Below are 15,663 nucleotides of genomic sequence, written 5' to 3' on the forward strand. Positions count from 1 at the left end.
AACTCACTCTCGAGACTGCTTGTACAAAAGACGAAGAGTTAGAATGAGAAAGTCAAAACACTGAAGAATTTGAGACAGGTCAATTGATAACCACCACAAACACGTCTGTAAGCATTTTCCTGTTGTGTCTCGTAAGAGCTTTTAAAAGTTCCTCTACGCTAGTGTTGACTGATTGTTTGAAATTTGGCCAATATTGAGATTCAAAATTATTCTGATTTAAACAATGGCCCTTTTAGGAATGACACTTCTTAACTGATTGCTAGACGAGTCGAAACGTAGGCAGGACAAGCTAACAAGAGAAGAAAGCTGTAAACTGGGCTATTCAGACACCATCTTCCACCCTTAACACAGTGGTTTCTTCAGGCCGGACATCACGTATCTAACTATGGCGCCCGGACTGGAGAAACCACTTCTCGCAGTACCTATTAACAATACTGAACCGGAACAAAAGTAGACCGCCAAAAATTAACGAATTTCTTACGTGTCCTTGAAAATCAAGGCATTTTTTTTCTTTTTTTGTTGTTCCCCATTTCCATTTTTAATACTGAGTCTCAAACCATAAACTGAAAAGTGAAAATGCTTGGTTGCTGTGGGTCTCCGCCGAAACGATTGTGAAATATTTTTACACATGATCAGCATGAAATCTATGAAGAACTCTGGTAATAATGCGTAGGCTGCTTTGCAGACGTATTTATCTAAGTTTATTTCCGTTTGGGCGTAAGCTAGCGACACGACTCACTACAGAAAACAGACGAAACGTCGGTCCGAAGTAGTTCATACAACTCCGGCCGTCCCATTTGTCTTCATTGAACACTCCGCTCCGTCGCTCCATTGTGATAAGGCCTTACTCATTTGACTCCTTCCGTTTCTCCAGATAAGTCCGAGGTCTAATGATAAATTAGAAAACTGGCGAACTCCTTTGTCCTAAAAAGACTTCTTGCTTGGTTAGTTTCGGGGTGAGGGAAATTAGATGAAATTGAAAGAGAGGTCGTAGACGACTGCTGTGAGTAGATGATTAATTGGCCAGTGGCTACTTATTGTCATTATTCATAGACAAATAGCGTTCTTAATGCGAGAACACGCTGAGATTTAATATTATCTCATTTTTAGAGAGTCAATGTGAAGTGAAAAACAGAACCTCATTAAATTTTCTCACTTTTCGACCATGCAATGTCCGATTATTAGTTCTACACATGCGCCTTGGACATTTTCGAAAGGAAAATACATAGGCACATGTCACGGCAAATTTTAAAAAATTTGCAAACACAGGTGCGTCTGTCGGGCATTGTTTTCCTTTTTTTCGTTGAAAACATTGGGTGGCAGACTAATTCTTTTATATCCAACTACCTCTTTTCTTTCAGTTTCCAGTCACTCGAAACAACTGTGGCGATTTTATGGAAGGTGTTGCGCCACAAGAAAACTTATGCTTTTTTCACTTATGTTTCCCTTTTTTATTAACAAAAAAAAGTTCGTTTAGGTTCAAGATATTGAGCTACAAAGACAGCTTGAAGATTATACGCGTCTCCCAATTGTGGACTAACCCCGCTATAAGTACGTGACTGCCTGGTGCATCGAATCTTGGGGGGCAGGTCACGGTATGGCTCTCTACAAAACTGACGATTTAGGCACCTCTGGTAGTCACTAGGAGAGTATTATACCCCATCCTCACCGGCAATGATGCAAGAAACGATGTTTTCGACGACAAGCTATGAAAACATCGCTCTAAGTGAATTTCAACTTGTTCGAATATATAATGAAATTGTTTTAATGTTTGGTAAACAAGGGGCAGTACGTGGCGAATATAATTAGCACGCAAACTGAAAAGCACTAAATAGAGCCCCGTATGGGGTTCAGGAACGAGCACAACAATAATCTTGCTCAAACCCTACGCGAAAAGCATATTTCTATCGGGCGCTTTGCCAGACCGAAACTTAACGAGTATTCTGATCAAGTTGATAACTTTATGCTAATATCTTCGCTCACCGGAAAAAAAAGAATTAACAGACTCTGAAAGGTCGTGAATAATTTATTAAGCTGCTTTGATATGCGCCGCTGTTTAGTCTAACTCAGTTGGTTACTCGTAAAGTAAACATTCGGTCATACAACAGTTACACGCACAGAAATTCAATGCACCTTTTTGATTCTTTAAAAAAATTTTGCGTTTCCGCGAATCTGTCGCAAAATGTCAAGGGCTGAGGATACCACGACTGGCGATAATAAAAATTTGCACCCGTGAAATTTAACAAATTTAACCGCAGAGAAATTCAGTTTCTTTTGACATTTGTCTGGAACAAAAACCGCAAAAAAAAATTTCTGCTCCTAAGTAGGGTGGGGTGGCGATTGAAATTGGTAATCATTCAAAAATGACGAAATTTACCCATCTTTTGTCTTCTATATTACCATTTTGAGACCTAGATTTAAGGAACACAAGGAAAACGAGCGAAAAGAGGTGTTTGTGTCCACTTTTCTTGCCCTGGTTTCATGAATGGAAGGAAAATATTTTTAGTCGACTAGTCCTGCCCCGGGATAGGAAGGAAAGATTTCACCAGACGGGGCATCAGAATGAGGCTTCCGGTTATATCGTCTGGAACTGAAGATGGTAAAGTTGAATTTTCAAAGGTCCACGGTATTCTAGCCCTCAGGCTGTCCATTATCGTTCTTACTTCGTGCTATACTCGCTCAATCGTTTTCCTGACACGTTGAAGCTATCATATTGGTGAAATGAGCGCTCAGGAAACCCGAAATCAACAACTATGGAAGATCCGACGGACTACACTTGCATTTGGTGTTGTTCAAATCCTTCTGGGTCTTTCACTAACTACGCTATCGTTCACAGCCTTCGTATTTACGTCTTCGGAAAGAATCCGAAATGCCTGTCCATACTGGGCTGGCTTTACGGTAAGTTATTTTATTTTTCCTTTGACTGTGTTTTCAAATCTGCGTGTAGTGATTACTAGTTGGCGTGATTTTAAACGACAAAGTTGTCGGGTTTGTGCTATTTTTCAATAGGTGTTTTGCAGCGGTGGTGTTGGGATCATTGCCTGGAAATATTCATCTGTTATGTCGGTGAGTTTACCACGAGTTTAGCAGTTCTCGCAATCATTTCACACTTATATTCTGAACACCAATTAATAGATAGTCATTCCGTGTCAGAAGTTTAGTCAGTCGTGCAAAACACGGACAGCATACAAAATTCTGTTGGCAAATGTTAAATGTTAAGGTTACTCAAAATTTCAGCTTATATTTTCGATTGAATTTTACAGCGTATAAGTTTCGTCAGGGAACCTTAGTAAGCTTATTATATTTTCGTTTTACCGTGTGGTTGCAGCTATTCTGCGATGTGATCTGTCGAAAATCGAAATTTTCATCTTACCCGAGGGAACTGTTGTTAATACTGACACGAAGAGACGACAAAATTTTATAAGCTTAAATGTGACCATTGCCTGTCATTTTCATGCAAAGTCACATATATATCTTTTTGCCTAAAGTCATGAAACACCTAGTCATTGGCTTGTACTGTGCCGCATGTTTTTTACCATGTTCCAAAATTTGAAAAAAGAATAAAATGCTTTCTAGACATAACGTGTCAGCGTGAGACGTAGGAGCTTTTGATATTAAAAAAAATCCATCCAAGTCTGCCAGAGTCTGCTAAGCCTAATCTCCGCGCACGTTTTAAAGTCATATTCTTAATTTTACTCATTCTGACTCACTTTGTTCAAAACTTTTATAGGAAACTAACTAACCTTATTTTGTGGCAAGCGCTTGGCACATATAAAAGCCGAAAAAAGTCTCTGATTTTATGCCACTGTCCTCAGCTCATTCCAGACATAAACATATTTACATACACTAAGGGCAGTGGGTCGCAGCTGAAGTTTCAATTAATTCCTTTTGTGTTTTTGTTTGAACGAAGAAAAAAATGTGGTATTTTTAGTTACGATGTGAATTCTGTCATGTACATTTAGACTGGAGCTAATTTTTTTTATCAGTTAGAATTCAGAGTCTTTTTATTGAAATTATTTCTCCTTTTGAGGTGGGGGTGTTGTGACACAATATTGAACGAGAGAGGAAATAGTTCTTTTAATTTTTACTGGGAGTACACCTATGTGATGAAGCAAGATGTCTATGTGAAAAGGCATGTTATGACCACTGTGTGGTATTTGATAAAACCTTAATGTGAGCAGTATTAGTTGCAATGCAAAAACCAATGGTCATTAAACTATTATTGCTTTTTTCCTCTGGATATACATGAAGACATCCCTACATCAAGACACATCCCCTTAAATGGCCATATTTGTTTTCAGCCAAATTCCTGCCATACGCATTCATACTGTGTGGTTTGATTTAACACTTGACCTCGATCAATTTCATTGACCGCAATGGAAGATCTGAGTTAACTTTGAATGACTTTGAATCAATAAATTTCCATTTCGGAGATGCTAATATATATCCTCAAATACAGCTAATACATTTTCTAAAAAAAAAACTGCGCTAATGTTATGTCAAAACCTTTTACTTTGTGAGATACTGTGTTCTATATCAAAGTGTAAGAGTTTACTCTTGTGTAAATTAAAATAACTAGATAAATCTTGTTTTCCACCAAAAATTATTGCTAGAACCACAAAGTCAATCAACCTATGATGAGCTTCACGGGCTAAACAAATTTTGGTGATTCAAATGTTATCTGTGATCAATTGTCTTAACACTTTTTCTATACCTCATCATGGTCGGTTTAGCTTTTGATGCCATTGACGGAAATAACTGAGGATTTGTGGTGGGTTTTATCCCTTGCAATGTTATCGGCGTTGTAAGCGTGTTAAGACTTTTATCGCTCGCTCCTTACACTTAAAACACTCTTCAGGATTATACTTAAAACTTTTGTCATTTAGATTCCCATTTAGTATAAGAAGATGTATGTTGTGCCTAGCATCTGTTTATTGAGGTTAAAAAAGTTTGTTTAAAAAAGTGGTGTTTGTAAAAAAGTTGCTAAGTTCAGTTTCAAATGAAGTGTTTCAGGAACACCGGTTAACTTCTTCATCTTTTTTCCCTTGACTGTCTTAGTAAGGCAACTGAAACTTGTACAAAAATACTAAGTGGTGACTTTAAGAATGAGCACTAAGAGCAATATACAGATCTGGCTCTGCAATTATACACTTACGAAAACCTATTAGAACATCAGACAATCTGCCTATGCTGTATAAAAGATGTCTGCAAGACATAATTACTGATGCATAAGGTCAAGAATGGTCTTGTACTTGATAAAGTTCCCATCCTCTTTGTCCATAAAGATTCTACACACTGGCTTTGAAGGTGGTTTTTCTGATACGCAGTATGGCAAACTCACAATTAGATATCTAGGACCCATCTTATGGTTGATCTACATAAAAGTAGTAGATTAAAGAGAATCTCCTAGCCCCAGGTTAATACACTTTTTGTTTGGTCTTATTTTAAAAATGTGATATCGGAAAATACAGTCCGAGATTGTAGATGGTGACTGATTGTGGACCAGTGATGCTGCTCACATCACGTATTTTTTTCATAATGAAGTGATGTTTCCGTTTAATCATGCTCATTTATGATGAACCTGCTTATCATGGAGCTAATTCAACTGTCTAGCTATTATATTTCTGTTCCTGATTTTCCAGAACTATTGGCTCTATAAAAATAACAGGAGGTTATACCTTCAGTGTGCATATATTTTGGTCTTGCGGTATCAAATCATGCAGTATATACACCAATTTTTTGTGTCTGAATTACTTTTGACAAAGTATTTTGGTGCAGGGCTCAAAGTTTAAATTAGAGTTTGGGAGCACTTTTGCTACTAGATGTAAATTTTTAGGAGCACTGCCGAAATTTTAGGCGCACAGCTGAAAATTTTAGGAGCACAGCTTATAATGTTGGAATATCTATTTCAAAAGAAAAAGTAAAAAGCTTAACAGTGCCACGTTTATTTGTCATCTTCAGTTTGTTACTTTTACTTCAGTCCTGTGATTGATAAAACACAGCCGATTTGCTACGCAGTAATACTGTTGTGATTTTTAAAATTAATTTCTCTTTTTGACAGTACAGTTGTGACTAAAGAAAACTTACACTTGAAAAACAATTCAAAACTGACAACAATGAGTGTGTCGAACGCGAATTAAAATTAATCTTTAATGAATTTGTTAAATGCACAGTTACATGTAACTGGAATACGACTTAAAAAACTTTCTTACGTGGAAAAAAAAGGCTCTTAATACACACTGTTTTTGCTTTGATTGACGTTAAAACTGAACGTTCGACATGATCGTTCATTGCGCAAAAAACGTGTTTCGTTCGTAGCATATATTTGCATGTGCCAGCGGTGTTTATTACAAAACAGAAGAGTCTGGGATGGAGTAAAACATCGAAACGAAAAAGAACATTCGAGTTCGTAGAATCCATTGGGGGAAAAGACCAATTAAACATACACCGTCTTTCTAGTTTGAGTTCGTTAGTATACAAGTAGTCGGAAGTAAGTCAGTCGCACTGTGCTTTGGGTTTTATGGCGCACAGGTGCGATTACACATGAATTTTTAGGCGCACAACCAAAAATCCAGTCGCATATGCGACCAGTTAGTCGCTAACTTTGAGCCCTGTGGTGATTGCAATTATGTCTTTGTGGTAAGTTATTCCAGTACCCCTCAAAGGAAATCGCGATGATGAGCGGAATTTTTGTCGAGGGGAGAAGGCAGACATTGCTATATTCTTGCAAGAGACAAGAATAAGAAAGATCGTAAAAAGCTTTGAAGAAACAGGGCAATCACAAGCAGCGAACCTTGAAACATAGAAAAAAACAAAGTGGATCGAAATGCCCCAATCACAAGTAAACATGTGTTTCCTAAGAGGTTCGCTAAGATAATTGACAAAACAGAGAAACCAAAAATTCCTTCGAAGGTTCCAAAAGGCGCGGCGCAATACAACAAATTTGGCTATATTATATCTCAGTCATTATGTCACAGTTTATGATATTACAATGATATTAAACACTTAATGTGAGACTGGTCCTGAGGGAAACAGTAAATGTTGTTTCCTGAGAATCTGGTGACAGGGGCGGATCCAGAATTTTTTTTACGAGGGGGTGCACTCGTCTCTTGCTCTACTTCAACACCAATAAACCACATAATTTTTTTGCAGAATACTAGTTGTATTAGAAAACCCGCAGGTCATCTCGGGGGGGGGGGGGTGCGCACCCCCTGCACCCTCCCCCTAGATCCGCCCCTGGGTGAGGGAAACATTGAGCACTGGGAAACAAAATTAACTGTTTCCGAGAGGAGACCAGTCTATTAAGTGGCTTGTTATGTAGCTGGAAATTTTGAAGCTGACAGCGGTTGTTGGTCATTACTTTCGTGGGTAACAGCGCACTGTTACCCTGTGACATCATAGATTTTGCAATTTTCCCTGCTCAGAGATTTTGGCAGGAAACAGTTTCATTGTTAGATGTCATGTGACCTCGAAGTAACCAACGAGACCACGGGCTTTTGGTAAACAATTTCCAGCTATATAACAAAAGATGATAAGTTGCTTTTAATTTCAGCTCTGTGCTTGTATCCTATAACAGTGACAGCTGCAATATTGATATAATGATTTAATTTGGCTTTTTATAACCATATAATATGAGTATCTTTTTCAAATATTTTTTTGAAAAAGTTGTTGAAAGAATTTAATCATGATGCACATAATATTCAAATGTGGTTCATATTCTACATGACATGTCATTTCTCAGATGTCACAAAAAATTGCAATTTTTGTATTGTTCATTCCTGCCAAAAAACCACCACCATAGATCGATTTTTCATGCCAAACTTAGTAAAACTGCAAAGGTTTACAAGGATTCATCGCAAACTGACGGAAAAATGAGCTCCTAAACAGGAAAAATTTTTACCAGAAAATGAAAGCGACATACATTGTATGTCATGTGGGCAAGACTTCCCCCATGCCATACTTTTCCTTGAAAAATCCCCAAGTTGCAGGCCCCATTAATCTCTGTATTAGTTTACAACAAATCCTTATGAAAGTTCACAGTTTTACTAAATTCAACATAATAAATCTATCAAAAACATTGGCCATGACATCTGCACAATGTGTAATGTACGTGTATGTAAGTGGAACATGCATCACTGTACTTGAATGTTTTTCTCTCATTCTCTTCTCTCATATTGTTTGCAGATGAGCATGTTCACCTTCTTTTCAGCAGCATGCGTAGTGGTACAGATGATTGCCACCATTTTAACTGGCGATACAGGTGGATTACTTAAGTCGCTTGTTATGTGCGAAAAACAGATCTCAGGTGACAGGTGTAGCTGCTGTTCTTCCATTACCATGTGTAGTGTCAGTGCTGACAGATTTGAGTTTGAAGGTGTTGATAACTGCAGCATCTTAACTGGACTGATCACTGGATTAATGTATGGGCTCTGTGTTTTAAATATTTTCGGAAGCTTGCTGTGTTTTGTAGCCACCATCCTGGGATGCACAGCAGTGGCTCGTGAAACCAGCAGAAATCAGGTAGCAGTATTTAAACCCTTTGAGTCCCCAGAGTGACAAACATCTATTATCTCCTAACATGATCAATACATCATTAAGGGTTAAGGTTATGAGAATTAATAAAATGATCTCCTAAGGGAAACTGTTTTGATCCTTTGTCCAATTCTCCTAAGTAATTCTTTAGCAAAGTGTATGGAGAATTTTTTTGTGGATATTGGCCTCTTATAGCATTAAGAGTCCTTCTCTATTTTTTAAAATGTTTTTCTATATTAGGTTTCTTTGAACAATAGTGTCCAGTTATTATCTGACAATTGGCAAAAATTGATTACCCTTAAGAGGAGGAGAAGACGACTGTATATTGCCCATCACGGACAATCAGCTCATTATTATGACTTGTCTTTATCTTCCAAATAGCTCTTTGTGCATTAGCACACTTAAAGTGCAGGAAATGTTAGTCTTATGTTATCCCATTGACTCCAATTATCCAAATGGAAATTCTCAAGATTGTTCTTTACGTTTCCTTAAGAATATTGAAGAAAATATGTTTAAAGGTCAAAGCAGTTTCCATAAGGTGATCATTTCAGTGATTCTCAAAACCTTTTCTTATGATGTGTTGATGATGTATTAATGATATTTATTGATAATGATTGTTAGGAGCTAGAAGATAAGCCTGTGTAGCAGGTGCTTTGAAGTAATGGAGGCATTACTTCCAAGCACCTACTCCACAGTCTAGGAGAAAATTGATGTTGGTCACTCCTTGGAGGCATTATTATTTTGTTGCTTATATTTTGGGGTTGGGTGTAAGTGGTAAATTCATTTTCACTCATAACAAAACACTACATTAACAGGCAAAATACTTTGTATTAACAGGGTGCAAAGAAAATCATTTTTACTGCTTGCCATTCGGGCAAGCTGAAGCTAGCGTTTACTAGCCCAGACGTCATTTCAACTAGCCCCAAAAGCTTTTTGACTAGCAGAATGGATTTCACAGTTCTTCTGTTATTCAAATTCCTCAAAAAACCTCACTTGCCCGTCGGGCAAGTTAAAAACAGAATTCACTAGCCCGATAGCAAAATCCACTAGCCCCGGGCTATCGGACAGTACTTTCTTTGCACGCTGATTAATGTGGCTCAGTGGGTTTTAATGGTAGTGATTTTGAAACTCCTTTGAATGTTAGTAGTGGGAAGAGTTCATTATATCTTCATTTATCATACTTGTACATTTGTAATTTAAAAAATCCTTCTTAATTTCCCAACTTGTAATGAGGTGTTCGTTTTTTCTACGTACGGGGTCTTCGGGTGTAGCGCTTGCGAAGAAAGAGAGCCTGATTTCATTTTAGGAAGTAGACTACATACAGACACTGTTTACAGGTAGCCATTATGACTCCTGTAGGAGGATCATGAGGTTATCCCTATATTAAGATCTCTCCTTACGGATAACCCACCCGACCCAGGAAAGGTTGGCCACACCACCAGGGTCTACGTCCCCTACTCGTTTCGAACAGTGGTGTAGGTTCTTTTTCGTCTCACAAGAACCAGATAAATGAAAGTGCTGTGAGACGGGACCTACGGTTTTTCGTCGTTATCCGAGAAGACAAGACAGTCTAACTGTTTTCAGATGTCATTACAAAGGCAGAACTTTCTCCTCAGTTATTTAAAGACCCTTAGTGTTGGTCTGGCCAGGGTTTGAACCCGCGACCTCCTGCTCAGCGGACCGGCGCTGAACTGAGATAACCACGCAGCGGTTAAATTCTCACGGGAGAAATATTCTTTTTAATTTATAGGACCTCTGCAGCCGTCACGGTTCCAGGCGGTCGCACATCAGCTCTGAAGATCGCTACACTTGGTCATCATACCCGACAGACCTGTCGACGCTGCCTTCATACGCACCTCCAGTATATCACTCAGTAGAAAACATCCAAGATTACGGGTTATCATCGTGCATTGTACCACCCCCAGTGTTCGATCCCACGGATTTGCCGCCCCCGTACTGCTCGCAGAACCCCTCACTAGCGGATTCCCAGGGATCATTGACTTCGCCCGAGTGCTCCTCTTGTCGAATAAAGTATTCTACTGATCAGGACTTATCTTTTGTTCACACTAACTTGCCGAGTTCGGTTAGGCAAGTTCAGGACTTGGCTAAAGCTCACACGACTATTCAGAATACCAATACTCAAGGGGTTAACACGAACGTTCAGAATGCAGTTACTCAAGTTCAGTTTCCTGCTGGTCAGGACCTAAGCGAGCCTTACATGAGCTTGCATTCTGCAGTTCACAACGAGCATTCTACCATGCAAATTGATAACGACATTTCTACTTGCAGTACCCCTAGTGGAGTTGCTCACCTGGCCGCTGGGAACCCTTCTTCGGATTCGCGAAGTGTGCGTGTTACTCGAATTAGCGGACAATGTTTAACAAGTGGTACATCTTGTTTGTCAAGCGACCCTAAAAGTGGGTTTTCTTCTGATAGAGAGCTTTCTTGTGTTGCGAAAACTGACTCGCGTGTCAATGAGAATGCTATCGGTAGAGATGAGGTTGGTGTTGTAAATATTGAAGCTCAGCATCCGTCGTCTACTCTGACCAGCTCAGAAACTGAATTTTGTGAACTCGTTCCAGATGTGTCAGATTTGCAGCGACACAATAATCCTGTTTCTACGATCTGTTCGCCCCACAGAGGAGTCACAGTTTTGTCGCTCCGAGCACGTTCAAGTTCTCTGGGTGAAAACTCCATTTACGTGAACTCTTTCGAGGTTTTGCCCCGACCGCCTCCAAATATGCGAATTCCTCCCGACGACCTAGGCGCGCCTAGCAGTGCAGACGATTTAAACGCGAAGAGCGCTGAACAGCATTTGACAAAGCGAGCTTCGCGTTCCAATGACGCTTTGTTAGAACCGCGCGGGATCGGACGCCGTGAACGTAGGAAAGAGACCACTAGACATAAGAGGAGGAAGCATCTCTTTGACAGCCCCAAGCACAAAGATAAACGCGACGCCAGCGATAAATGTAAGGTGAACAAAGGGCATGAAGACTCTGTAGCTTCAGGCAAGGAAACTATAGTATAGCATAGACCATATTTCTTGCAGGAACGAGACAATAGAGCGGTTTTCGTATGACCTTGAAAAATGGTTTCGGTGAGTGTTCGTTATTTGTTTTATCAGCCAATGGATGAAAAGATCAAAACATGGCCTCTTCGTTTTCCCGCCAAAGAAAACCCTAATATGGAGTAGGCATTGTTCGATTGGCCAATCGTGTTGCAGTATGACGTCAAAGCAAAGTATGGGTTGGTTTCTAGAAAGTTCTCGGGCATGAAGTTTTTTCACCCGAGTGTTCGCTTAATCAACCAAAAAGCTACGCGCGTTTGTATGTGTTCGATAAACCAATAAAATCGCTCTATTTCTGTTCGTTTGTTGTTTTTGTATTGTTCGCGCGTTTTTTTTTTCAAGGTCATACGAAAGTCGCTCTAAGACATACTTCAGTGAAAGGGACTATGTCACATGCTGTTTTAGGTCAATCTTTTTTGTGCTGAAGTCATTCCTCAGTGCCAGCCTACCCAGATACAAAATGTTCCTGTAGAATTATAGAGAAGATATCAATCAAATTTCTTCGGGGAGCACTAACCATAATAATTATTTTGGCGATTTTTGCGGGCATATCATTAAAACTTGAAAAAGTTGGCAGAACATTGTAAGTTTTAATCCGTGTCCATCCTTGCCATCCTTTGCAACTGTGAACAGGAAACGGTTTCAATGCCTAAACGTAGGCTTAAATAACAAAACTGAGCCATTATTTTTGGACTTTAATGAATGCAAAGACAAGTTTTAGCTTCGTGCAAAGATACCAAATAGCGTGACATAGTGCCCTTATAAGCCTTGATGTGGCCAACTTTTTCTCCGCACTATTTTATATACATTTCTCATTGTGGAGAATTCATTTAACAATGAAAGCGTTTTAGCTTTGCTGAGCTTTTGCTTGATTCCCGTGATCATCGTTTTGCAGGATTAAGCCGTGATATAACAGAGGTTAAGCATCACGTTTACGGCAAAAGGCAAACGCGAATTTGAACCACGTGACCAAATTTCCCCGTTACTTGTCGTTTACTGTTCATTATTTCTACACATAAATTAGTAGTTCCACGCAATTGTTATCCATAAGAATTGTTATGAGCTGTTTTTATCTGCTCATTTTCTATCTTGAGAAATTCTCAACTTGAATCTAACGTTTGCAGTTTGCCATACACCTGAAGCTTAAACTCTGCTCTGTTATAAGGAGAAAGTAGATTTCGGTCGGAGTTAGGGCTTAACGTTAGTCGATAGGATTTTCAGGGTCAATGCCTCCCAAGTTTGAGCATAAGCTATAAAATCTATCCAGCGGTTTGAAAATCATCCGCTTATTTGTAAAGTTAGTAGACCAAACTGTTTACAAACCGCTAACAAGAACGCCTTGACACATACTAATCAAATCCTTCTTTCTAGCAATCGGCTAGAGCTATCTCCATGATCTTTCACACACGTTTTTAAGAAAGGCTAAAACTACTATGAGGTGAAATTGTATTACAAAAGTGCTTCGTTTTATACAGGTAACGGCCGAACATTAAGATTGTCCAGGTTTTACCGTGTTTCTAACCATAAAAACTTCATCCCAAGATATCTCGACAACACTCCAAAAGATGCCGCTTAAACTTCACGAACATCGAGGCGCCTATAGGAGGAATAAGCTCAGCCAAGAAATGTGGTGACGTAGTTTATGCTCAAATTGGGAGGTATTGACCCTGAAAAAACGTATCGAGCCACCTTAAACGGTTTAAGAATGCAGTCGGGGTGGTAAAACCTTTCCTTGGGAGTCGTTATAACAATATTGCGCCACCGCCGATTTCATATGGCAAAATCACTTACAAATTACTCTATTTTCACCCAGAAAAGAAGGTTTGATTCTCGTTCATGGCGTTTTAGTAGACAGAACAGGCGTTACTTTTCGCGTTTTTCCGGCGAGCAGAGGCAAGTGAAGGACACCCTCAACGAGGGAAGGCGCGTGCACGCCCGCCCGCGCGCTTAGCTTTCAGTCCTATGAAAAACGCCAAAAAATAAATCCTTTTCTGCGGGCTATGGCTTAAAACTTGGTGAAACTGCCGGCTGATTAAGCTTTTACTTTAATTTCGCTTTCTTCCTACCTGATAAGCTTTGTTTCTTGATAGCAGGCGTAAATCTTCAGATCCTACATACAGAAACAAGAAAACTCGAGACTTTTGAATTGTGCTGTCTTCAATATTTTCAAATTAGTAAAACGAATTTTTTGAAAAAATGTCGAATTTTTAGTACAGGTGCTTTGGATCAGTTAAATTTGGTAGACTGTGCTTGGTCCACGAAAACTCTCTCGGAAAAGTTGAATAGATTTATCATTTACTAATATATAAAACAACAGACAAGGTCAAAGATTATTTGCCGCTGATCTGTTCTTGCTCATTCGTTACTTTGTATTTTGTGCCTGAGAACTGCATGTCTGTGCATCTTACATAAAAACAAAAGAATTATATATGGGGCATAAAATGCTTAGACTGAAGAAAGAAAACGTTCTATTAAATTTTCAGAAGAAACTGGAGTATTATTCCTTAGGGTGGATTTCCACTGTCGCGTACTTTTTACGCACGTGCAATGTGTGCAATGTGTGCAAGGCAATGTGTGAAAGGTAGCGCTTTCTTGTTCAACTTTTACGTTGACGCGCGACGTTCCATACATTTACACGTGAAAAATTACGCGAAGGTGGAAATCCACCATAATGCGTTGGGCTTTTTTATGATCGCACAAGCTTTCAATAGTATGTGATATTCTAAGCTTTCCTGGGTTAAAATTGGGGCCCAAAATATACTGGCCAAAATTAGAAGCAGGCTCCTGTGTCAAGATAGCTCAGTTTCTTTAGTATTTACAACAATGGGCTACGAAACTTAACGTCAGCGCGGAATTTCCTGCGTGTAAATGACCAATTACAGCTTCAGAACCAAGAAATATGCCACTTGAACCTGTCATCCAATTTTACATACGCCGGAAAATTTTAAAAACTGACAGACTGAAGAGTTTTCAAACCCCAACAGCAGTCCGTTTTTATCTTCTTTAATTTTGTTCATCCGTGCCTTCCCTGTCGAATTGTTCGTCCACGGTTTATACATTTCGTGACTTAACTCCTTTTTCCTTTGGAGTTCAGTAAAGTTTGTAAACAAAAAACTGCGTTAAGCTTTCGTCCACTCAAAACGATGTACCTGCAAGTTTTGAGCCTGCACAAGTCTCTTGGCCTGCGTTCAAACATTCTTTTGCTTAAAAAGACATGCAAACGAGGTTAATGGTTAGCACAATACAGAATGTACCTTTCGCCTCGTCTGCATGTTTAAAAAACCGTTAACAACTCTCACCCTTTGTAGGGCAATCCAAGACAATCTTGGATTCTGGATTCCACGCCATGGATTCCGGATTCCAGGTACTGGATTTCTTTGTTAGTAAAATTTGGATTCTGGATTCCAGTCGTTGGTGGGATTCCGGTTTTCTTGAGCTGTATTCGGGACTCCAAAGGCCAGGATTCCAGATTCTACGGGCAAACTATCGAATAGCCACAGAGTTATTTCTTTTCTTTATTATTTGTAAACCTTTTGCTTTGGCAAACAGACCCGGTAGTTAATACTGCTAGCTGCTAAGAAACTCGAAAGATTCAACCTTTCCATCTAATTGTCCGTCCACATTTGTGGTTTTAAACGAATTAAAAACTAAAAGGAGATTTATCTATTTATAGCTGCTGCATGTCAGCGAAATCTGGTCCAGAGGACGTTAATTACGTCTTGTGTAATAATAATAAATTCGTTAGAGAAACGGAAAGAGTTCCGTTATATTTTGCCCAGTAGAGACCATCAAGTATTTGAAAGTGACAGAGTCGTGATTTTAGTGACCTACAAAGTATTAGATCGCTTATTATTGTATATTATGGTTTATTGTGCCATTAAAGTTGTTCAAAGACATGACTGCATTAAATCCAGGACTTGTTTACTAATATGTATTAGAAAACAAAACAAAAAACAAATTAAAGAGATGAACATTGCCGGACAGAGGGTATACTCTATCGTGTTTTATTCTGATTTGTTTTTTTCTGATACAGGAAAATGGTTATCAAGTGCGATTTCTCGAAA

General features: G+C 39.1%; 1 protein-coding gene across 1 annotated transcript; it reads left to right on the top strand.

Annotated features, from left to right (window-relative positions):
* The first annotated feature begins 2,434 nt into the window (after window positions 1–2,434).
* On the top strand, window positions 2,435–13,848 carry LOC140935393 (uncharacterized). Its single transcript, XM_073384942.1, has 4 exons — window positions 2,435–2,898; window positions 3,010–3,066; window positions 8,185–8,520; window positions 10,283–13,848. The coding sequence occupies exons 1-4, from the start codon at window positions 2,722–2,724 to the stop codon at window positions 11,558–11,560; spliced, it is 1,848 nt and encodes a 615-aa protein (XP_073241043.1). The 5' UTR covers window positions 2,435–2,721; the 3' UTR covers window positions 11,561–13,848.
* The last annotated feature ends 1,815 nt before the right edge of the window (window positions 13,849–15,663 follow it).

The sequence above is a fragment of the Porites lutea genome, chromosome 4, assembly GCF_958299795.1.
Source record: "Porites lutea chromosome 4, jaPorLute2.1, whole genome shotgun sequence".
NCBI lineage: Eukaryota > Metazoa > Cnidaria > Anthozoa > Scleractinia > Poritidae > Porites > Porites lutea.